The sequence below is a fragment of the Colias croceus genome, chromosome 19, assembly GCF_905220415.1.
Source record: "Colias croceus chromosome 19, ilColCroc2.1".
NCBI lineage: Eukaryota > Metazoa > Arthropoda > Insecta > Lepidoptera > Pieridae > Colias > Colias croceus.
In genome coordinates this window covers 507,327-533,619 of record NC_059555.1, presented here as the reverse complement: position 1 = coordinate 533,619, position 26,293 = coordinate 507,327, and the positions used below count along the sequence as shown (strand labels likewise).

The 26,293-nt window shown below is 33.4% G+C and overlaps 1 protein-coding gene across 3 annotated transcripts in view; it reads left to right on the top strand.

Annotated features, from left to right (window-relative positions):
* LOC123700529 (uncharacterized protein CG3556) overlaps positions 1-25,142 on the top strand; it is a 58,329-nt gene extending 33,187 nt beyond the window's left edge. For all 3 annotated transcript variants that reach the window (XM_045647769.1, XM_045647768.1, XM_045647767.1), the window contains 9 exons: positions 12,118-12,193; positions 12,589-12,767; positions 14,247-14,344; positions 17,436-17,683; positions 19,503-19,663; positions 20,415-20,631; positions 21,567-21,711; positions 23,869-24,080; positions 25,052-25,142. In XM_045647769.1, coding sequence (XP_045503725.1) covers positions 12,124-12,193; positions 12,589-12,767; positions 14,247-14,344; positions 17,436-17,683; positions 19,503-19,663; positions 20,415-20,631; positions 21,567-21,711; positions 23,869-24,080; positions 25,052-25,113 — 1,392 coding nt within the window. In that variant the 5' untranslated portion in view covers positions 12,118-12,123 and the 3' untranslated portion in view covers positions 25,114-25,142. The remainder of the gene's footprint in view (positions 1-12,117; positions 12,194-12,588; positions 12,768-14,246; positions 14,345-17,435; positions 17,684-19,502; positions 19,664-20,414; positions 20,632-21,566; positions 21,712-23,868; positions 24,081-25,051) is intronic.
* Positions 25,143-26,293: the final 1,151 nt, after the last annotated feature.

Genomic DNA, 26,293 nt, shown 5'->3' with positions numbered 1-26,293 from the left:
AAGCCGAGACATACGGCTAGTACACTATAAAATGGAATGATTTTTGTTTATTTTTAGCATAAACTTGTATTATATTAATGAAAATCAACATATTTATAAGTTAAAAAGTTCTACAAATTTTGAGAGGCATGATAATTTGACTTATTCACCGATTTATTCAGCAGCATATTATATAAACCAGCCACGTATTTCTCCATGATCTTGCACGCTATAAATCTTTGAAAAATATTGGTTTTAACATCGGAAATAAATTTTCTTTTTGCTTTAAAAAGTATCTTATTTCTGTAAATTTAACCATTACCCTTTCTGTTTTATTTTCATGCTATTATTAAATGAATTGTTTTCACCTAATATAATTCCTTCTTGTTCAAAAGCTATTTGACTAAATAGTTAACAACGATTAAAAAATACAAATATATATTTATGAAATACAGGGCATTCTAAAGTATCGGCATAATTTACAAAATGGATAAACTTTATGACCCTTAATATTATAATCCAAGATACCTACAGTTAAGGTACACATTATCATTTTACCTTCTTAAAAAGGCAGTGCAAGTGTAATAAGGTTTATTAATATTAGGCCCCTAAGCGATTATTATTTCTGATGTACGTTGTACGTTGACGTAATCTGTGTTTTTTTTATAAATCTATTATTTGACGCATTAACGAACGTTGTTACTTGTTACAAAATGGTTCACAAATCATGATTACATTCATGAAAATTTTCCTTCTCCCGAATTTTATTAAACCTAGAGTCTAAAATATTCGCATGTTCTATTTTTATGCGAAATTTAGTTTAAAACGATTTCATTATTTATTGTTAAAAAGAACCTTAAGTATGTGAAATAAATACAATTGTTTCGGTTTATTCACACAACGCACAATGACGTTTAAAAATATACAAGATATCAAATAAATTATGTACAGCTTTAGAGAAAACATCTCATATCTCACGAGAGCGACATATAAATTTATAATATTATTATTTAGGAGGCAGTTAATATTCATAAAGGCTTAGTATAATCCCAGATCCCAAAACGGATAACATATTACGCGTAACGACTGTTTAAAATGTATGAGTTATAGATATATTTTGTTGTGTATATTTTTTACTAGCTTTCCGCCCGCGACTTCACCCGCGTTTTCAAAGAAAAACCCGCATAGTTCCCGTTCCCGTGGGATTTCCGAGATAAAACCTATCCTATGTGATAATCCAAGTTACCCTCTTTATGAGTGCTAATTGTAATCGGTTCAGTAGTATTTGCGTGAAAGAGTAACAAACAAACACATACACATACATAAATCCTCACAAACTTTGGCATATATTAGTAGGATTTGATCTGGTTATGTATAACTAGCTGTACGCTCCAGTTCCACCCGGGTCGTAATATTTTTATGTTTTTCAAAAAAAAATCAGTTATCCTAATCCCTGTGGAAACGAATAAAACTAACCTAGACGCATCAAAATCCACTCAGCCGATCTTGACTTAAAAGTGATGTAACTTTAAAAGTAGCTTTGTGAGTATAAATAGCTTGCTATTACTTAATTCTTTTTTCATTTTTTATAAAAATAACTGTAAAATTGTCCCCGGTTCCAAAATTACGTAGTCCGAAATCGGAATTCAAACGAAATTATTAAAACGTTGGATGAATTATAATCAATTGTGATTCTCATCCATTTTACTCCGACATCTTTGATGAATTGACTTCACACTGTCGGCCATCTTGGAAATCTTTTGTCGAGTTTTGTCAATAATGGATAATGTATTTATAGATTTTCTCAATTATGATTGATTTGAATGATATAATAGGTTTATACGGTAGGTAAGTACCATTAAATAGGTACTGCTTCTTGTACCATAAAAAGGTAACAAAAGCTTTTGTTCAAATATAATATTTAAACTAACAAGACAAACTTTCGCATTTATATGATAGTACGATTGTGCTAAAATAGAATCGATTTGATAGATACCTATAATTTCGGGATTTCAATTTTTTGAATCAATTAGGTATCTATTTTTCATTATAATTATGTATAAGTACCAAAATGAATAATTTCTATAGAATTTTTCATTAAATCACTTGCCATGGCTCAAAATTTTTAACACAGGTAAGTACTTATACCTGTAATTTGGTTTTTCTTATTTCATTTTCTACCCATTAGGTATGTACAATACATAACCCAGGACACCTCTACAATTATTCAGAAACTAAAATACCAAATAAAGTTATTCCCAAATGGCGCAGTAACTACAAGAACTAATTTAAATGAAATTAACATAAAATCAAGTAGGTATTCAAAGTGATGTAAATTGTACACCACTTACACGCCACTGTTAGAACACGGAATTAAACTTTCTTACAGTCGTTCAATATTTTAACCGACTTTAAATAGGGTTAATTATTTAATATGTCCTACTAATATTATAAACGCGAAAGTGTGAGAGGATGGATGTATGTGTATGTGTATGTTTGTAACTCTTTCACGTAAACACTACTGAACCGATTACAATGAAATTTAGCTCACATATGAAGGGTAATTTGGATTAACACAGGATAGGTTTTTTCTCGGAAATCCCACGGGAACAGGAATTATGCGGGTTTTTCTTTGAAAACGCGGGCGAAGCCGCGGGCGGAAAGCTAGCAAGTAGGTCATATTTTTTGGAAATAAATAGGGTGTAGCTATGCTTTAGAACATTTTATTATCTCGTTTGCTCGGTTGCATACAAATATAAATAAGAGGTGTATGTATAACCTACCATGTAAAAAGTTATATACATGATAATAATTTATGATATTGACATATCCAGAGAAAATGAAACCTAATAAAACTTACCATAACTTAGCTCGGTATTTATATTAGAAACTATTAAATAATTTGAATCTTAAATAGTTCAACTATAATACCCACGAATGTGTAATACCTAGTACTTTATACTTTAAATGTTTCACATCTAGGTACGCTGAATACTCTCAAATTGACTTAGGTAACCATTTATCAAAGTTGAACACTAACTTCGGAGCTAGCACAAAAGTTGAGCGTATAATCTATCTCGCTTGTACCTAGTCTGTAATTTCTTTTGTACATTGTGTTGTTTGAATTGTATGAACGTAAATTTATGAATTCATTAATGTTTATTAATATGTCGCTACAGTAGAAAGATTTCTTTCATTACACTTGATTCATAAGGTAAATCTACAGTTTTCACCTTATTTCATCATCATCATCTTCACCATCATCATAATAATATTTACACCACAGATTTACACGTTATGTCCCTATTTTAGTTAACTTTTGTAGAAAATATGTCAGTGTATTTGAAATAGTTCAAATTGCTTGCGATATTCTAATAAATTTTTAAAAAATCAATTTTTTAAAAATCGATTTCACGATTATGAAATTAGGATAACAAACAATTACCTAATATCATCAATACTATAACATATTACTATAGTGATATATCCATCATCACGACTCTAACAAGGAGATGGACGGTTTCACCAATCAGTTATACATATAAAAACCTCGCAGAATCGAACTCTACACCGACCCTTAAATTCAACCACTGGTCAGTATCGTATACCCATAAACAACGTTATTATCCCATAACAGAAACACGGCCATAAACACGTTGTTCCAAGCTCATGTGTTTGGAGCCGAGCCAGCGAAGCGTCATATGTATTAATTATTGACAAGCAATAAATTACGCATTAATTACGTAAGCTATGCTTCTGCTTGTGATTATAGATTTTGCATGGGCGTGTAGTACAGCTGTGTAGTTGTTTCAATTATGTTATTACTAGCTTTGCCCTGTGAATGAATGAATGAATGAATGAATGAATGAATGAATGAATGAATGAATGAATGAATGAATACTTTATTTTCACCAGTTACAAAATAATAACAAAAAAAACACAGACAATAGAAAAAAAGTACAAAAAGGCGGCCTTATCGCTAATACAGCGATCTCTTCCAGGCAACCTTAGCTCAAGGATCATGAGAATTACGTAATATATTGAGGTCGATGGTGCACAACACTATTTATAATAAAATTATACATATATACAATATATACAAGTAGTGCCCTGTGGCACCTTTTACCTGCATTGCTCCGCTCCTGTTGGTCTTAGCGTAATGATATATAGCTTATAGCCTTCCTCGAAAAATGGGCTATCTAACACCAAAAGAATTTTTCAAATCGGTCCATTACCTGAGTTTAGAGCTAGCGTTCAAACACACAAACTCTTCACCTTGAGATTATTAGGTAGTATAGATTTAAATTTTACTCTAAATCTTCATAAAGCTTATGACACAGGATGATAATCTATTTAAAAGTGTTTGAGATCATTAATAAGAAGGAAACTTAAACACAATTTACATATTATTTCTTCTTTACGATCTAAGTCTAGACAAATCACATATTCTATCTCATAACACAACATGACGCGGTTGTTTTATTAGATTTTATAGGTACTTACATGTTTTGCTACGATATCAAACGTGTTTAGTTTTTGACATGTTACAGGCTACAGCTACGTAAAATGTAAATTATCTTGCTCAATATTTTACACATGAAAGTCATTACATACCACGATAGTAGTATTTGGTACTCCATAAAAGTGTACAATCAGTACCGAGTGTAATTAAAGACGGATTCCAATTTTCTTACTATTTCTGGTTGCTCGAGATATAAGTCCATAGATATATTGCACCTAGATATAGATAGATAGATAATTCTTTATTGCACACACACAAGATTTACAATAAACACAGAAAAAGACAAATTGATGAAAGTATACGTACAAATGGCGACCTTATCGCTAGGCACTTATGCACCTATATACATACCTGAATTAATATATTTCGACTTGTCAAAGCTACATCATCCAATGTTCATAATCAAATCAAATAAATCTCGTGTCATAATGTTTGTCCTCAATGGACTCCTAAACCACTTAACCGATTATAATAAAATTCGCACACCATGTGCAGTTCGATCCAACTTGAGAGATAGGATAGTTTAAACATGTAGGTACCACGGGCGAAGCTCGGGCGGACCGCTAGTAATCAAATAGGTAAAGGGTGATGTATCTGTTAAAATCATATTCTATATCTATAATATGTATTAATATCAAGGGTATGGGTATCATACATGATCAAAGAATTTCAGTACATAATATATTATATTATATAAATATATACGTGGATAGTTTGAAATGTAATATGTTCACATTATAAAGGTCAAAGGCCCGGTCCCTCGTCCCTTGGGCCGGAAATACGGCCGATATTTTTAGATGTGCGGGTCTGAAAAATGGGATTATTTCACTAAATATTTACGTTTCAGTTCATAGAGACATTTGGAATGGTCCTAAATAATATTTTTAGAAATAATATCGTCTTATCAAATCAACAAATATGTTAAACATCAGCTGTATCCGCGGTTTTACCCGCAGTGCTTCCCTACTGTTGGTCTTAGCGTGATGATAAATAGCCTATAGCCTACCTCGATAAATGGGCTACCTAACACGAGAATTTTTCAAATCGGACCAGTAGTTCCCGATATTCAAACAAACAAACAAACTCTTCAGCTTTATAATATTATAAAAGTAGGTATAGATTTCTGACTGAGGTTCTCCTATTATTAGGTGAAAACTACTAAAAACTATTGAAAGAAACTGATTCCGGTTTCACAGTTCATGTACCAAATACCTTATTGTCGGCAAAAACACTTTCAACTTTGCATAGCAATATTTTCAAAGTTACCACGAAAATACATAATATTACAAGATATCAGAAAGTAATTCTTTTGAAAAAACTCGGAACTTTCTCTTTGAAGGGGAAGAAACGAAAGAAAACTCATATTAAAAATAAACAAGCCGATGTTTGTTAAGTTACATAAAAATATAAACCAACATCATATTTTGTATAACTTTTTCTTATAAATGGCACGTTTTATAACTTCTGCTGTCTCTTAAATTTATGGATATCACTAAATGTTGATGTTAAAAAACAAAATTATTGTAAGTTAGCTATCCACCAGCAGTTTCGTATGTTTTGCCTAAAACATAACAATTTATTTACTAAAACCTTCCTCGAGATTTCACTATGATGAAAATAGAATGAAAATCGGTGTAGTAGAGACAGACACGGCTTAGGATGATATTTTAGGTTATGTTGTTTTTTAACATAAACTTACATAATACGTTTGTCTTTTCGACCGTCATTAAAAAAATCTAGTGATTAGAATTTACAATATTTTTAACAACCTAAAGAGCAAGCTTAAAAAAATATTCTGCTTATAACAAGTTGAAATACAAGCATTTTTCATAACTAAAACTACTTACAATCCTAATCTGTTTAAAGTTTATAATGTTTTTTTAATGATGCAATTCACTATAATAATGTTCACTTTTCGTCGGGAGTCACCAATGTTGGGGCTTGTTATGTGCAGGTGTAATAAAAGATGAATAACTACGCAAAAGGTTATATTTCGTTAACTACATATATTTATTCGTATGTAATTAATATTCGACCTAATGCGACCCACCCGCGTCCCGACAAGCCCGTGACTGTCCGTGCATAGCGCACGAACTGTTTATATATGAGTTACCGTGTGAGCTTTCTTTGCGCTACACTTGAAGTTCGATAACTCGTATATTGGCTTGTCGTCGCTACAACCTCATTCAAAAACTTACATAGACTACGTTGTACACAGTACCCGAACTAAATAAAAGAGACTGAAAACGCCAACAAAAATCAACCAAAACGATTTTTATTCACGCGTTCCATTTAACGACATTCCAGCTCAATTTCGAGCTATCAAATATTCATACACACCTAACACATGCAAATATGCTTATCGACGTATGTAAAATATGCATTAGAACGGCAGACAATTTGCATTTTTACCGCGCCACGATACCTTGGGGATGAAATTAGGGCTGCGTTGAAATTTATTACCTATCTGTGGTTTATTTTTACTGTGTATCGATGTAGAATATTTTCGTGTACATACAAGTTATTATTACGTATCTGTGCTTGATTTTTACTGTGTATATTTATGTAGAATATTTACATGTACATACAAGGTATTATTATCTATGGTTGTTTTTTACTGTGTATCGACGTCCCTTGCAGAATATTGTGTTAGGTATGCGTGTATTGTGTATGAATATTTGATAGCCCGAAATTGATAAGTAATTGTCTATTGTTTGATTTATTAGCGTCTATGTACTTTGTCAAACAGCCTATTTTTGATGTAAAATGGAAAAGACCTATGTTTATTAATTACGATTGTAAAAAATTTATGGTTGAATAAAAGTAAAAGGATTGAAATGTTTTAATACAGACATGTAATTGCTTTATTGAAATCGTTGTACCATCACTACATAGTATAAAACAAAGTCGCTCTCTCTGTCCCTATGTCCCTATGTCCCTTTGTATGCTTAAATCTTTAAAACTACGCAACGGATTTTGATGCGGTTTTTTTTAATAGATAGAGTGATTCAAGAGAAAGGTTTAAGTATATAATTTATTCGGTTTTAGACAAAGCGGGCGAAGCCGCGGGCGGTAAGTTCGTGTTGTATAAATGTAGAGACACACCATTTGAACACTATATTTCTAAATTAATTAATATAACAGTTGCATAATAGTTTATAGTGACAACCCTTGGTGAAATAGAATCACAAAGTCGCTATAAAGACACGCTCGGATCCACATTTTAAATGTCACTGCGATATGTTCAATGTTTTATATTTATGCCCTCGCTTTTCGTAATATGTGACCGCCTCTTTGGTTAACGCGAGCGTAGAACTGAAAGGGGTCGACTCTGGGTTCGATTTTCCATAGAGGCGTATTAAACTCAAACTCAAACATTTATTTATTCAATTAGACTTCTTATAAAAGCACTTTTGAATCGTCATTACATTTTTCTAAATTTACCACCGATTTGGAAAGCAGTATCTATCGAGATCGGAACCGGCAAGAAACTCCATAGTTGCTCTTTTAAAATAAATATACCTACAGTAGGAAAATAAGTTTGGAAAATCCAAAAGTGCACGCCTCATAATCTTATCCTTTACAATAAAATTGATTATTTATAAAGGTGTATATACACACTCACACTCACACACACACACATACACACTCACCCACTCACTCACTCACGCACACACATCACACAGGCTGTAACTCCGACTGTCAATAGGGGTTTCTGAAAATCAGTGTTGCTAGTTGACTCAAAAGTCACTGCAGCTTTATACTGAGAAGCCCCTTTTGACAACAGACGTTGCCGCACAGTACTTATCTAATTTTTAGGTTGTAAGTTTTTGATTGTGTAATAGGTACCTATATTGTTTTAGTTTTTAAGTTTGTTTTTTTTTTCACCATGTTTTTGTTCTTACTTTTTTTCTGTTTCTGTGCGGCTTGTATACTTTGTTGTCAATAAATGTTTCATTCATTCATTCATTCATTCATTCATAATATAAGTATGTAGATACACTTGTTCTCATGTGCCAATGCTCTTGTACTGTCTCAAGATCTTTCAAGGTGTCACTACTGTTAAATTAGATGGTAATTTAAATTGAAAATTAACAGGCTCGATAGAGCCTGGCGCCAAGTACCGTTCAACACGTCATGTGCGTAGCACGTGTGCGCCAGCTCTTCGAGTCTCTATACCGTAATCAGAACGGTATTTTGAGGTTGTAAAATTTATTTTTTTCCCAAAAATTGCACATGAAAGTTTTTTTATTTTCTACATGTTCAATTTTATAAAATAATTTTTTTTAATAATTATTTATTAATTATTATTTTTGTTTATTTAATAACAATTAAACCACATCGAATCAGACCCTGAAAAATGAAAGGGTTCCATTCCTGAGCATACTCAAGCGTAAGAGAAAAAAAAAGACTCGATTAGCAAAGTATTTCGGTCGCTATCGTGTTAACAAGAAAATCCTCCGCACATACAGACACACGGACGTCCAAGACAGACCTTTTTTAAACTGTTTTTTAACTAGTTTAACTAACAAAAATGACATCAAAAATATCATGAATGTTAAAAATAGTGTTTTTTCTTAATATGTGTGTGTATGTATTATCTTACAAGTGCAATGTATGATACATAAAGACATTTTAAGTTTGAAAAATCAGATGTTTTGCGCGAAGTGACAGTAGTACCCACCTCAACGCTTCGCTTATGAGGCGTGCAATAACTTGCCAGTTGAGTGCCAGTATAGAAAATCAATTGTAACATAATAAATATGTGAAATACATCTGCCTCGATAGTCAGGCCACCGCGCCCAATTATTTTTTGTAGTTTGTAGGTAATGTATTTTTTAACATCTAGTACCTAGGGTAATTATTATGAACAAGCTGTAGAAACGCTCCTTCAGTTCTATTTTTTATTAAATATTTTAATAATAATTTTGCATTTTAATTAAATTACGTACTATTTCGTTCTAGAAAATTTTGTATTTCTTGCACCATTTTCAACAATTTAGTTCTAGTTAATAAATTGAAAGTATATATTAACAAAATGGTAAAACGTTGCGAATATTCATTTTTAATTTAAAATATAAACGCAAACGCGACGCTGACTCCCTTCTGACTCCAGATTTCCAGAACGAAGGAAATACGTATGAAAAATATTGTGAATATTTCTACTTTGTTACCTACTAGATATACCTTCTAGTTACTTATTTTTATTTTCTTTTCTCTTACATAAATTTATTTTTAATTAAATGTTTTGAAGCAATACAGATTGTAAATTATAATTGAATAAACGACATGCGTAGGTAATAGGGCGCTGGCCACCGAACGGTTCTTAACTATTAGTGTGTAATTTTTATTTTTTGACTTTTAAAATTCAGGGGTCTTTAAAAATGTATAAATTAACAAATAAGTTAACATCTATTTATTACTCTGTTATGAAGACTTATCAATATACGATTGAAATGTTTTTAAAATGTCTCTTTTTTTAGACATATCATAAGATATATCAGCTACTTTTATTTGCATCTAAGTTTATAGTTTTTATTGCTTAGCTTCCTTTACTTTAATGTTCAGAATTATGTTATCTGTATATTTATTATATGTAATAACTAAAACTATTCATTATCTGTGGTCCTTTTTCTTATAAATGTGAGGTAATTGGGTAACAGAACAGTTACTCAATATCCTAAAATCCCAATCCAGTAAAAATAAAAAAACGCCGCGATACATACGCCCGTGCACTAAGGCCGGTGTCTAACAGGGCGTTGCTAATTTTCCGTCTGGTGCACTAATTGAAGAGCGTGGCAGCGCTCGCCCGTGAACCGCTCTAGGCGCTAACGCCGCCTCGTTTGTTTTACCTATATTAATTATTTTTAATCTAGCTCCTTAATAACAAGGAAAATATAATCGCTTATCAATATAATGAGGGGCTAAAAATCTGGTTATATATTTATTTAATACCTAACACTTTTAATGAATTCTATTATTATATGACTTTTGTCGACTTGTTAAAAATAATAATACTCTATTTTATAGAGTTGATATTATAGAGTCCATGATATCAATTCTAGAATTTATTAAATTAGAAAAAGAGTCTGTTTCATTCAAGTGTGTATTCATTATTTCTATTATATTAAGCTCTATCTGAAAATGGAAAAGGGTTTCATTCCATCCTTTTTGCATTCTTAAGTAGATGAAGTATTTATTAATTATTTTAATTATCTATATTTTAATGAATTCAAATTAAGTTGTAAAAGTATGTAGGGAAAATGAATAAAAAAAAGGAAGGAAAATTGGGACACCAATTTCGCCGTAATTTGGTCATTTATACAATCATTATCTACATATTTACAAATATGTAGATAATGATTAGGGAGTGTAGCCACGTGTAGACATATTTTTGAATTGAAACTTCTTTAGGCGCGTTGAGAGTAAAATTTCAAGGTCGCGGCAAAGCAATACCGTCACGTCAGGGAAAGGCGAAATCTTATAATATGTTATAATATTATATAGTATCTTTGAATCTTGCCAAAGAAGTTTCACTTCTGTCACGTGTGCTCGGCACACACGCTTTTTTTATTAAATAAACAAAATACCTCAAATTCGTATGACACACATATTTTACATACAAAATATTTCATCCACGTCTAAATATACTTTTGACAATAATAAGTACCAGGATGACAGCGCGAGATGGAAGTTCATTCATCTCGCACCACATGAAGCGGGATCTTTGTAACATATAAATTGTCTTGTTCTCGTGTCGCGCTTGTGGCTATGATATGAGCGGTTTTGGTATCTTCATGTTTATGCTCTGTTAGTACTTTGGTAAAGTTCTGTACATATTTCTATTTCTTATGTGTGTGCAATAAAATGTTAAAAAAATGATTTAACTTGAAATAAATATATTTAGGTCTACTAATCACTACTAATCGTATCACTAATTAATCATACGAAATACCAAATTTGCCTCCCTAATACGATTAAATGGCTCTTTTTCTGCAAAACCTTATAGAATAAAAATGTAGTAACATCGCTTTACACACCACTTTAATTATAAAGCACACGCAAAAGCAATCTACCTTTTCATACTTGCGATAACATACAAAATCAAGAAAATAAAATAAGACTTCAAAACGCTCGCTTCATAGCGTCACTTAAGACAAAACACACTCATTTAAAGATATTCACCTACACTGGAAGTGAACAGCAACCGTAACCGAACCTCAAACGTCACATATCATACAAACGACACCGTCAATCTGATATCGAGAGATATTTCTGGAAATTTCTGACGTTTTTTACCTTTTTCTCCCGGAAGAATCGAGTTACTTTCTTGCAGGTGTGCTTTATGTACCTAATGTTTGTTTTCGTATACAGTTGTTTTTCCTGGTTTTGCTCGATTCTGCCTTGTTTGAGTCTCGATATAAAAACCCTGCAGAAGCTTATTTCTTTTAAGTCGTATGACTAGTTTTTTAACTAACAAACAATAAATTTAATCTTCCCTCATATTATTTAAAAAATGGCTATACTTTTAACTAATACAGCAAACAGTAACAAACATTTACGAACTTTATTTAATATTCTTATAATATTATGGTAACCCATTTTGTTCCTTGCAGGTAACTATGCTGTCGCACACACTACCACCGCTGTGCGCGCTCTTGGTGGTAGCTTCCACGGCCATTGCGCAGACTGGTATGTATAACATTGTAATTTTAATATTAATATGAATTATTAGTTATGATGTCTATTTGTTTATAGTATACAAAATTAAACTTATTTCCCTTTGTCACGGCATCACACCTGAATGGCTGGAGCGATTTGCTAAACGAAATAATTTTCGTTTCGTGTTTGTGAAAGAAGGTTAGCATCACAACATTCGATCTTCAAAAACGGTAGATACACTAACTCACACATGATTTAACTGAAGTAAAATGTGGCTAAATAGCCATATTCCGACGTGACATTCCGGCGCTCATAACTTATACAACCTTTTACTTATAATATCATCGGGATAAATAAAACAATGATTAAATCGTGTTCAAAATCCGTCTTTAATTTCATAATAAGTACTTTTTTTATTTCATCAGAAACCGAAGCGCCAACCACCAGGGCAGCGAGCAGCACGCCAGCCAGCACGGTCCTCTGGGAGACAGAACCGCTGAACGAGGGCCAGGCGATCCAGAAGGCCCTGCAGTATCTGCTGAACCATCGCCAGTTGGATTGGGGCTGGGGGAATGATACTCATCATGTTATGTTGACACTGCAGGTAGGTTACGATGATAATTAATGTTTAAGTTTACAGGTAGGTATTGCCAGGGTGAAGTGTAAGCTCTGTTTTTCGACTGACCGGTTGACTTGGTTGGTTGGTTGGCCCTGCCTTCCAAGCCAGAGGTCGTGACTCGTGGGTTCCCACCCGGGGCAAATATTTGTGTAATGAACATAGATGTTTGCTCTATGTCTGGGTGTTAATTATGTATATGAGTATTTATGTAAAATTATATATATATATGTATGTTTATCTGCCATCTGGTTTCCATAACACAAGCGAAAGCTTAGTATGGGATTAGATCGTGCCGTGTGTGAAAATTGTCCTGAAAATATTTGTCCAGAAAAATATTTATGTTAGAGCAGAAACTGAGCTGGGGGTATGCCTGATGGTATATGATAAACGATTACCACCACCCATGAATGTTTGCGTAGTTACATAATTTTGGTAGATTTTTTGCAGGTAAATTAATTATAAAATTGTACAATAAATACGAAAGTCCATAGAGATAATTACAGATCTGTAGAGGCAGGCAATAACCACATAATTTATTGTGATAAGTACTTCATATTGCAAAGATGCTTTTTCATGCATAGGTTATGTGATAAATCTGTGTATTCTTTGCTGAAATATTTTTCTTTACATATTGCAGATTTCAATTAAAAGTCAATACAATAACTTTTGTTATTTTATAAACAAAAATACATACCATAGTGAACAAAAGTTTGGTTGAAATTGCTGTGACTTTTTTTAACAAACAATAAAATACACAAAGCTTTATTTTTTTAGGACCCGCCCGATTTCATATTTGAGAAAGGTCGACCTTTCAGTATTGCAAATATTAAACGAAACTTTTATTAAAATCGTAAATATTTTTTGCGTTCTCATGCTTGGCCATTATGTAAATATTGTGTCTGTATTTTAATTAACTACGTGTTTAGTAAACCGCCATTTTTAATTAATCTAATGAACTTGTCATAAAAAGGGCGATCTAAAAACCAATATTTAGCCAATGAAGGGATAAATAGGAATGATAGCAAATGAAGCTTGTTTACTCGCAGTTTAATGTGAAAAATAAATTAAGTAACTACAAAAAATTAATACTTTGAAAACGACGTTGATGAAATAAGCATGATTATCACTTATGTATTTTATGTTATAGGGAGGCAAAAAAGCAGATGCCTTGCCTGGTGGTAAGCAAATTGCGTCTTCCATGTGTTGCCTACCGGAAAAACTATGCTACTAATATTATAAAAGCGAAAGATTTATGTTTGCTTGTTTGTAACTCCTTCACGCAAAAACTGCTGAACCGATTTTCATGAAATTTGACACACACATAGTAACTTGAATTAACAAATGATAGTTTTATATCCCGATAATACCACGGGAACGGGAAATATGCGGGTTTTCCTTTGACTACGCGTGCGAAGCTGCGGGCGAAAATCTACTACCCATAACATAATATGATTTCCCTTTCAGTTGGCTAACAACACTGGGAAAGAGATTGAGCAGCAAAGCCTGGAAATGCAGCTATCTGCTAAACAGATGGAAATCGAAATACTGCTCATGATGTCCAAGTAAGTACCTACAATACCATAATAAAGAGAACAATATGAAATAAGAAATAGTAATGCTGCGAGATCTTTCATTCCTGTAAAAGACTCAGGGAATAATAGATTTTAAGGTTCTATTTTTTATACATAAAGAATTCTTCAAATGAATAGAACCGAGTTATAGAAATCAATCTCACTAATAAACATGAAATTTTCGGATTCAATAAAAAATTCTAATTAGACAAATGATTTTACAAATAGGGTTAAAGATTTTTTTTTCTTGTAGTTTTTATTGCAGATATAAATGCATTATGGCTTATGCAATTTTGTAAATGAGTAAAAACCACCTTCTTAAGCGTTTTATTATTGAAAGTTCTTTTTATAACTAACACAGAACACTTAAGGGGTTCTTATCTATCTTAATTATATTTAGGTAAGGGGTGAGAGGGTCCGCGTTTAGTATGGAATCAACGTGCTCGAAACTAAAAATCGTAAGCGCCATTCACATTTTTATCAAAAAGTGAATGAAAATATTTAGTATTTTCTAAATCTAAAACAGTCATGAAATCGAGAAGGTAGGTACCTTCTCGATAAAATAATCTCGATAAAAGCTCATTAAAACCGTATTTTACGATAAAAATTCAAATAAAATCACAAGTACATAGGTATGTACATAGGTATGTACTTGTGATTTTATTTGAATTTTTATCGTAAAATACGGTTGTAATGAGCTTTTATATTATATTTTAGAGGTAACTTCAGGATTTTTTTTTATCGAGCAAAATTTTTCCAATCGTGTTTTGGAAACAGTCATCCCATCACACATACGTTCTGTAATACATATTAGAAATTTCAGTGTGAAAAAACTTCAATATATTCAATTATAATTGCTCATAGAAAACAGTCCATTTTGCCGTTTTCACCTACTAAGGGCCCTTAACACATAATAATATTAAACTACGATTACCATGTCAACATCAATAAACAACTTCGCAACACAATATCAGCGCTGAGATGGAATTTAACCAAAACCGCGGCAAATAGCTGTTCCAACCCGTTAACTACATTACTGCTCAAATTATATTCCACTAAATACACGCCCTGGCTTCGTTTGAATAAACAATGTCATTTACGTGAATTAGGATTTAGTTTATACGTTTGTTTTGTGCTATGTTATGCATTAACTAGTGAATGGATTGTGATGAAAATTTGGCGTAGACATAATCAATCTAGAACCTACTAGTTTTAGTTAATTATTCCGATGAAAACGTACCTAACAATAATTATGTCGGTTAATAAATAAAAATTATTTTTACTCAATAATTTAACAAATGAAAGTGACCCCAGGCTCCTAAGATAGTAAGAACTAAGAACTGTTTTTTAGGAGTGTGTGTATATTGCAACTGTTGCTGTATCTTTCTTAATTGTTTTCATCAAAATAATTTATGGTTTTAAGATGACTTAAAAATCGGACGATGTACTAAATTCTATTCTCTCGTTTTAGGACGACTTATTTCTACGGCACTTATCGTGATGAAACACATTCAATAGACCTACATTGTGAAAATACAGAATTACATATATTTGAAATTAAGGCGATAAGTTGAAGCTTTAAAATATCTTTAAAAAGACTGCCCACGGCATATTAATATTGAAATAAAAAAGCTTATACAATAAAGCCTTCTTTTGTAGAAAGCTTATAACGATTGGAAATTGATAATTTAACAAGTAAAGCCGTATGTGATAAGCTAGTATGTAAAAAATACTGTTGAATATTAAAATAATCTTCCCAAATTAAATAATATTTTAATTTACGTAGTCATGCATTAATCTTACTTCAGGCAAAATTAATGTACCGTTACTAATGGAAGATTATGAAAATGCTCCGAGGCTTTTTTAAATTATTTAATCTAGGCGGATCTCATCAGAGCGCCTCTTTGGTACAGTGGTAAGCTTAACAAATTAGTTTTTGGTTCAATCCTTGATAGAAACGTAATTTTGTTAGCCGCAGAGAAGTTGTGAAGTGGCAATTAATGCTTTTAAAATACATTCATGAAATCTATTATTAAATACTAGCTTCCGCCCACGACTTTGTACGTGCATCCCCTTTTTTCCCCGTTCCCGCAAGAATTTCGGGAAATCCTTTCTTAGCGGATGCCTACGTCCTAACATCTACCTGCATGCCAAATTTCAGCCCGATACGTCCAGTGGTTTGGGCTGTGCGTTGATAGATCACTATATCAGTCACCTTTGAGTTTTATATATATAGATGTTAAAAATAACTATAGAAATTATGGATGGTACCTACACAAGTTAATTAATTAAAACAAAGCATATCTAGTATTGTTATACAGATATATCTTCCTATATTTCTAATATTAATACGGTTGTTCTTTTGTCACTAACCTAAACACCACGAAATGACCATTTCTAGAAAAAATAAAAACCAGCAAAAAATTAACACAACCAAACAATACAGAAGTTAAACGTAGCAATGATAACGTTGATTAAAACCGCCGGGGGTTGCAAATTAAAAATACTTATATAGGTCAGGTTGGATTGCCGTTTCCATTGTACAATATTGCTAGAGTGCGTGTTCAACGCAGTTCAAATGAGACGCGATCAAGGGAATTGCATTGTTCAATTTTGTATGCATTTATGCGAACTGACCTTTTTCTTGTTAGTTATGAAAGTTTAATTATATAGCTTTCGTGCGACAGTCAAAGAGCGGGTAAAGAAATTAAACTATCAATTTGATATCACAGCGTATCTTATATTCAATTGAAAACCGTCAGATTCCTTGGTACAGTGGTTGACAAGTAAGCGAACCAAGGGGTCCTGGGTTCGATTCGCGGTGGAGACATAGGGAAAAAAATATCTCGGACTGGCAGGACACAGAAGGCTGATCACCTACTTGTCCCTAAAGAAAATCGATCAGTGAAACAGATGTATTCACAATGCATCTACCCCACTTGGGGACGCGGGACTTCACTTTTAACTTTAACATTTACTTTATCATTAACTTTAACGTTAACATTAAAATTAACATTAACTCCAACATTAACATTAACAATAAATTAAACATTAATTTTGCCCTTAACTTTATCTTCACCAGGCACCACGAGTCCCCCCCACCGCTCGGGCGCCTCGCAGCATACACACTAGCCCTGGGCGCGCTCTGCAAGGACCCTCGCTCCTTCCACGGCAGAGACCTGGTCTCCGCGCTACTCCATAGAGAACCACCTCATGACCTGGAGTTCGCATATGCAACTTTGGCTGCGTGTTCCTCGGCAGCGCATGTCAGACGCCGCCATATTAGAAGGTTGTTGGATATCGCGAACGCGGCAGCTGATCATAGCCTGGGTAATCTATTTTGTTTTGTCTATACTAATATTATAAAGGTTTGTATGTATGTATGTATGGTTTTCACGCATTAAGTACTTAACCGATTATAATGAAATTTAGACGGACATAGGATAGGTCGATAGGATATTCCGGAAATCCCACGGGAACGTGAACTATGCAGGTTTTCCTTTGAAAACGCGGGCTGTAATGTAGGTATTAGGTATATGTGTGTACTTATACCTATATATAAATATAATGTGACTCCTATCAGATATCACTAAGGAATTTAGGTCACACGTGTCTTTAAAAACTATAAAGAATATTATATTTAATTATTTTAATTGTTACTGGAATATTATTTCTCCTTAATTAGTAACTAGAGATAGTAATCCGACGCCTGTAATCGGATAGATATTTAGTTTAAGTACCTATTTACATTTTATTATAAAAAGGGGTAATTTATCTAATAAAAGTCAGTGTATAACCAACCATCATTCGTTTTATTTCTCTCCACGCACACCACACATCACAGGGCAAAGACGCGGGCGCAAAGCTAGTTACTACTAATAAAACTAATATAAAGTATGTGGGGATGGATGTGTAGTCTTTCACTCAAATGAAACTGAATGCTTTTTGTTGTTACTTGGTAGTTGATGAATGAAGCTTACGTAACAAAATTAAATATAAGTTATACAAATACAAGCTTTTTCCCGTGGTTTTATCAGCGTAACCATACACATGTAAAAATGATCATACTCACGGGATAGGGAAAGGAAAAATTATGACATCACTCACTACTGAAAATTGATTCATAACAATTAACCAGGCGCGTGAAAGCCTGTCTAGACAACTATGTCATCAATTGTATGAATAATTGATTTACAGAAATGAAATTTCATGTTTCGTGCAATAAAAACATATAACTTTGAAAACACGACACAACTAACCATTAACATACCAAAAGCTTGTAGTTATGCTTATTCCATTAGTCACGAAAACATACCTACATTGTATTGAAAGCTTTTTATACATTGTATTATCAAAAGTATATATTATATATATATAAAAGTATAGTAAAGTAACATGACTGTATAAAAATACTAGCCTATCACCCACAACTTTAAGAATTCTAACCAATACCCGCGGCCCCATCATTAAAGCGGCTCTACGGAAAACAGTGGGGTTTTAGTCGGTAAGAATCCGACATAATCCACGGCTCCTTCCCCGGGGGCCGTGGGTAAAAAAAAAAGGTTATTAAAAAATAGTCAGTTACTTTCTCGACAATGTATAATCCTAATATTTTTGACGTGAAACGCTGTTATTGTAAATTCTGTATACAGGATGGTACATTTATACCATGTCAGAACACCGAACCGAAACCTAATTATTATAATAGTTTTCATTATAAATAAAAAGAAAAATTATTGGCCTGTTCAAAAACTCTACAACTTTAAAATATAGGTAATAACGACTCGCCCTGATATCGCCCGGTTATCTAACAAAGAAAAACAATTCTTCAGCTTTATATCATTAGCATTTAATCAGGTAGATTATATATATTTATACAAATATAATAAAGCTGAAGAGATTGTTTGTTTGAACGCGCTAATCTCAGGAACTACTGGTCCGATTTGAAAAAAAAATTCGGAGTTAGATAGCCCATTCATCACATTAGGACCAACAAAAGTGCAGCAAACTGGATGAAACTATGGGGCACGGTTAGTTATGATATACAGTTTAATTCCAAAAGATACATACTATACAGTACAATGATATTCTTTAATTTCAAAATATAAGTACTATACTGTACAATTGTAAAGGGATAATTATCCCGCAGACACCATATCGATGGTGATCCTGGCGCTCCGCTGCGTGGTGCAGGACCACCGGCACCGCAGCCTGCTGCACTTCGTGCGGCGCCCCATGGCGGGGCTCGCGAGACAACAGCACCCCGATGGGAGCTTCGGCTCACTTACAACTACTGCGTTGGCTATACAGGTATTTATAAAACCTGCATAGATGATAGATACTGCTTTCCGAATCGGTGGTAAATGTTAAAATATGTAATGACGATTCGAAAGTGTTTCTAAAAGTCTAATTGAATAAATAAATGTTTGAGTTTGAGATACAGCACAATCACATTCTCCCAGACAGTATATTGATGGTGATCTTGTTGGTTATACAGGTGGGTTTTGGAAATACGAGACAAGACTTAGGGTAATATATTTCAAAATTTTATTAATGTGTTATTTTATCTACGATAAGTTCGTGTTCAAACTTTGAATTAAGATTAATAAGATTAATATAATGATTTTCCAGTGTATAAATGATAAATTGCATAAAATTTGGTGTCATTTTCTCTATTTGCTCAATAAACTATCATCAATTAAATTCATTTTACCTATTTAAAATATCTACGCAATCAGTTTGAATACTGTAATAAAACTATATTTTATCACTGTACCAGTTTACGTCAACAATAATTAATATCTTGAAACCATATATTTCTAAAAAGCTTATCATTTTCGAGGCAGAATTGAGAATGATCGTGAATTTGCACGCTGTAAAATAACGGCTAAACATAATGTAATATTGTAAGTTATAACACCCAAAAATACCATGTTTAATAACTCAGCCCCCGGAATCACAGACACAATAGAAAATCTATTGTGTTGTGGTCAGATCGGCCGTTCGGGCTCAATGGGTTAAATGCAAATAAAGGATTTATTTATTTATTTATTTAATCGAGGCTCTCGAAGAGTCGGACAGCGGTCCGGGCGCGCAGCAGCACTGGAGCCTGCCCGCGGCGCGCAAGTGGCTGGTGGAGCGGCAGGCGGCGGATGGCGGGTGGGGCGACGTGCAGAGCACCGCCGCCGCCGTCGCGGCGCTCACGCCCGCGTCGCTCGCCGCCGTGCGCCCGCCGCACTGCAGCGACAAGCTGCTCGACACCCGACACGAGCCGTTTGGTAACTATACCTTTTCAGTGCATTGAGATAATATTACTACGTATGGAGGAGACACCACGAACAAAATCTGTGCGCCATTTTTTTATTACTACGTATGGAGGAGACACCACGAACAAAATCTGTGCGCCATTTTTTTGCTCTAAGTTTTTAAAAATTATTATCTGGTTAGGTCTTAGTCTTACCGACGAAAGTTATTCCTTTGCAATTTTCCGTATTATTTGTATTATTTGTGCAATATCGTAACACACACGAAGGCATATTGCCATATTTAATGCGTTTTACTTTAAAACAAATAAAAGTTGAGCGGAACATAAGTGATGTAGGCGGTGTCGTCTCCATATGTATATCTCAATGTTTCAATAAAGAAATTTTAGACAAGCGTTTATAGGTTTCTAGAAGCACATGAACGCGCGTATATTTTTTCGCGTATGAAGGCGTGTTTTGTCATACGCTGAACTCGTTAAGTTGACGGGCTTTTAAAATCGTATAATACTTACATGCTGATACTGACACGACTCTGTCAGTTTGAGTGAACACGCTTAAATATGCCCGGTTCTCAAAGAATGTAGAGCGCGTGTAAACGCGAATACTGAATCGATTGCATACGCGCATACGCTAATGAAATGGTTCTCACGAAAAAATGATCTTTAAATCCTACTATTATAAGTAGTATTCAACATTCCAATTATATGCACAAACTATACGAGAAATATAACGATATCAAAAAGCGTAGCAGAGAAAATTTCTGCAACGCTCGTTTATAATGACGACATCAAAAATTAAATTTAAAATATTATTAATATTATAAAGTAATACCCTGTGGTAATACCTATTTAAACCTTTTTATATTATATTCCATATCCTATTTTTTATATCTGCTCGTAGTCAATGGCCGATCGCAGATATAAAAATATAAAAAAAAAATCTATTTTCAGAGAACGGTGGTGACGGTAACCTGAAGGTAGCGTACCAGGCGCACACCGGCAACGACTCGGACGCTCGGAACGTGTCCTTCACTTACACGCTCTGGCTCGGCACCAATGTTACTGAAAACTATACCCTGTATATGGTGTCGCCAAGGTATTGTACTTAGTACCATCTTATGTAACACTATAGTTTGCAATAATATAAAATTTCATAAGAATCTGTTCTTTATAATATTTTTTTTTATAAATGTTTAATTATTACCCTAAAATAAATCATAAGAAACTCAAATCATACAAACGTTTATTTCAAAAATAGATAAAGTAGAGTCGTAAAGAATAAAATTCATTAAGAATTTGATATTTTTCATTTAAGTCAGCGAGAATATTATATTCCTTTTATGTCACAGTATGCGTTTTTTATATTATGCTATATAATTCAATCTCCACTTAAAAAATATTCTAGTTACGTATTATCCAATCTTTTTAACCGACTTTAAAAAAAAGGAGGAGGTTAAAACTAATCAGTGACTATTTGACTGATAGAAGACAACGTGTCAGGCTAAATAGTGATGCAACTAGTGATGAATTATCAGTTAAATATGGAATTCCTCAAGGAAGTATACTCGGGCCAACGCTCTTCTTGATTTATATCAATGGCTTGTGCAACCTCAATCTCCCACATGGTAAAGTCATCACTTTTGCCGATGACACTGCCCTTTTCTTTGTTGGTAATTCATGGGAGGAGGTATTCAATTACGCTCAACAGGGATTTAATACTGTCTGTATCTGGCTCCAATGCAACATCCTAACGTTAAACGTAATGAAAACAAAATATATGGTTTTTGCACATAGAAATAAAATGCTTCCATCTTCATCTTTTGCTATTGCAGCTCACTCTTGTTCATCCATTCTTCCGAATTGCCAATGTCCAATACTCGAGAGGACTGAAACTATTAAATATCTGGGCATAACTATTGATCAGCTCCTATCTTTCAAACCACATATAAATGTACTTGTAACAAGACTGCGTAAATTAATTTACATATTTAAGGGCTTAAGACATATAGGTGATCACCAAGTCATTAAAATGGTTTACTTTGCCCTATGTAGCTCTTTGATAAATTATTGTATAACATCTTGGGGCGGTAGTGCAAAGAGTTACCTCATAGAAGTTGAGCGAGCCCAGCGCTCGATCCTCAAAGTTGGTGCTGGTCTCCCTTACCGTTTCCCTACCACCGAACTATACAAAAAGTGGGACTTACTGACGGTTAGACAATCGTTTATACTACAAACAATCTTAAAACAGCATTCTCAACTAGTTTTTGACAAAAACCTACAATTTAGCCAACGTCGCAAAGATAAGATATGCCCGACCTTACAATTCAAAAGTTTTCATTCACACAATTTTTAACCTAATAAATAAAACGTTAAACATAATTATATCCTAAAAATAAATATAATTGTAAATCAGCCGTAACTAATTATTTGAAAACCCTAGACTACCAACAAACTGAAAATCTTTTAAACATAAAAACTTAATGTTTATTCCGCACTGTTTATACATCTTTCTATATATGACACACACACGCACAAACGCAAAAACGCACGCATAGACGCACTCACACATACACGCAGACGCACACACAAACTAACACATTCACACACCCACACATACAAACATACATATTACACGCGCACACATACATGCAGAAAAACACTCACTACACATACACCGGTCACGTATTAATAGGTCTATATTATTTTAAGTAGAAGTAGATATTAAGTTCAGTCTATTGTTTTGTTTTTTCTCTTCTTGCCATTTGTAGTAGTGTCATCCGCGAGGGGGGCTAGTGATCTGTACTACAGGTCTTTCACAGACCTATTTCAGACACTAGTCCTTCACAACATAATGCTACACGTTTACATATTTTGTTCTATTGTAATAGTATAAGTTGTGAAGGCAAATAAATAAAGTTTTTATTTATTTTTATCAATTCGGCCGGTATGTTTTTTTTTATGTATGTACACCGATATTTCCGAGGTTTCTGAACCGATTTATGTGATTCTTTTTTTGTTCGATGCGGGATGGTGTCAAATTGGTCCCATAAAAATTTTATTCGGATAGGCCCAGTAGTTTTTATTTTATGAGCATTTTTGTCTGTAGGTATTTGTAAATTTTGCAAGTGCAAGTTAAAAGTCGGTTGTTTTAACGCAGTTATCACTTATTAACATACATTGCAACATTTTCCATTCGATTTGCTTTTCAGATCAACAATTTATTTCTCCGTGTATCTAACTACTTGAATTCCAGGAACGTCTCGTTCTACCACGTGATGCAGCAGGCGGCGGAGCAGGAGCCGCAGTTCAAGTTCTCGGCGAGCTCGTGGCCGAACGGGCACTACGTGCACACGCTGGCGGGGCACGCGGAGGAGCCGCTCGGCTACCACTACTGGCTGCTGTACCGCCTGCCCGAGCTGCCCGACCCCGCCAGCCCGCCCGGCAACCAGCTCGTCGCGCCCGTCGGTCAGTGTAGCCAGTGTCGGCGTTAGGGGGGGGAGAGGGGGCGATGGCCCAGGGCGACAAATTCTGGGGGGCGCCAAGGTGCCTCTCTTGGTGCAAACCTTCAGAACACCTTAAGTGGGCGACACAATATTTTCGAAACGATAATAATTATTCGAATCTTTTTCACAAGTTTTCGTAAATAAATCGATCAGTAAAACAAGTCGAACATTTATTTTTATTTCTAGTTATTATATCTATTATTGACTAGCTGCTCTGCGCGGTTTCACCTCCGTGGATCCACTCCTGTTGGTCGTAGCGTGATGATAAATGAGCTTTTGATGCTTAATGAACACCGAAAGAATTTTTCAAATCGGACCAGTAGTTCCCGAGATTAGCGCATTCAAACAAACAAACTCTTCAGCTTTATAATATTATAGTATGTATTAGTTGGTTCAATAAAGAAACGAATCTTCAATGGCGGCCAAAGCTGACTTTGACAGATGGTAGGATCAGCAAAAAAGAAAATAAAAATAACGTAAATTGATAATTATTTTATTAATTATTTCAAATTGTTTGTTGACAAACTTTTTTGTTATTGTATTTGTGTATTTATATGAATTATCATATTTACGTATACAGAATGTAATAAAATCCCCATAATACTTGTAATAAGCCCATAAAACTGAACAACTTTTCCCAAAGAACATATTTTGTCAAATTCCAATAAAACATTATTTACTTTCGCAAATGCATAATAATTGTCATTTTAAATTTATGATAAAAACTATTATAGGGAAAATCAAATACATTTTAGTGATTTAATTTTTCCCTTTTTTTGCATACCGTACGACCGTGTGTGAGCGAGAGGGAATGATAAGCGCCGCCATTGAAGATTCGTTTCTTTATTTTACTAGCTAATACCTAGATTTCTCCTTAACAAAATTATTATTTATTTCTTAATAAAATGGTATTTTAATTTTTAATAATTTCAGGTGTCGACGACTTGCTAGTTGAAGATGGAGAGCACTACTTGTTCTGGTACAAGAAGCTGTAAATTTATTCCGATGTTCTTACATATACTTATTTATTTCCGACTTTTCTGAATACTTCTCCAAAATTCAAGTGAGACCTGTAGAGAAATAGGATAATAGTAACCAATTAGGGCTATTTGACTGACTAAAAATAATATGTTCTACTAATTATTAGTTACTAAACGTATACCTACGTTATTTCTTATAACAAAAAGTGAAACATTCGATTTTTCCGCCTTTTTTTAAAAGCGCCTTTGAAAAAATCTATTGAACGAATTCATATTTCTTTACTTTATTCACAGTCAAATAGCCTTGTTAAATAATCTGTCTTTAGTATTTCTTACCTTACAAATATATTTTATGTAATACATTCTCCAATGTATAGAATAGAAACCAAAGAATATTAATTATACTCGATTTTACTGTAGTAATAGTTTAAGATAATATTTACTTAAAAATTTCAACTCATTTTAACGTATCTAAGATTTATAGTATATCTCTTACTAAAAATTGAAATAGAATCTAGATAACCTTTAATTCCTGTGTTTAAAAGGTTGACTTTCATATTCATTTCAGAAATAAACATTGTGAACTCAGCCTTAGTTTTAGTCTATAGATAACAGAAAGGACAAACGTAAAAAAAAAATATTCTGAGTCTGTAAGTCATAAATTATTTCAATTTTTACCGCCAAAATATGCGCATACTTACTATGAATCCTCGTTGTGCTTGTGTCGCCAATCGCACAAGCATTATTATTGTCGCCTATCCAATTATTTTTTATATTAATTCTCATCAAGCCAGCCTATCATAACTCAAGTTTTTCAAGATAAGTAATGGATAAGAAATAAATAAGTTATAGTACAGGTTGTCATAATTAAATTTTTCATATCAAATCTATTGTTCAATAGTGGTTGTTAAAACCTAGCAGTTACTAGATTTCTGGAAGTTTTCTAAAGACGCACAATCTTTAAATAATTAGTTTAATAGTAAACTTAAATAAATGTAGAATTTGCGTCTTTTATCTTCACAGATAACTTAAAATTCGCATCTTCTAAAACAATATTGTAGACATATTGATAACCTAGTTATTAGTTTTTAACACTAAAACCCACAACAATATTCTTCAAAAATAAGAAATCTTCTTTTGTTTATATTTTAGAGTAACCATTGTAAAAATCACTCATTATTTTAAGTTTTTAAAA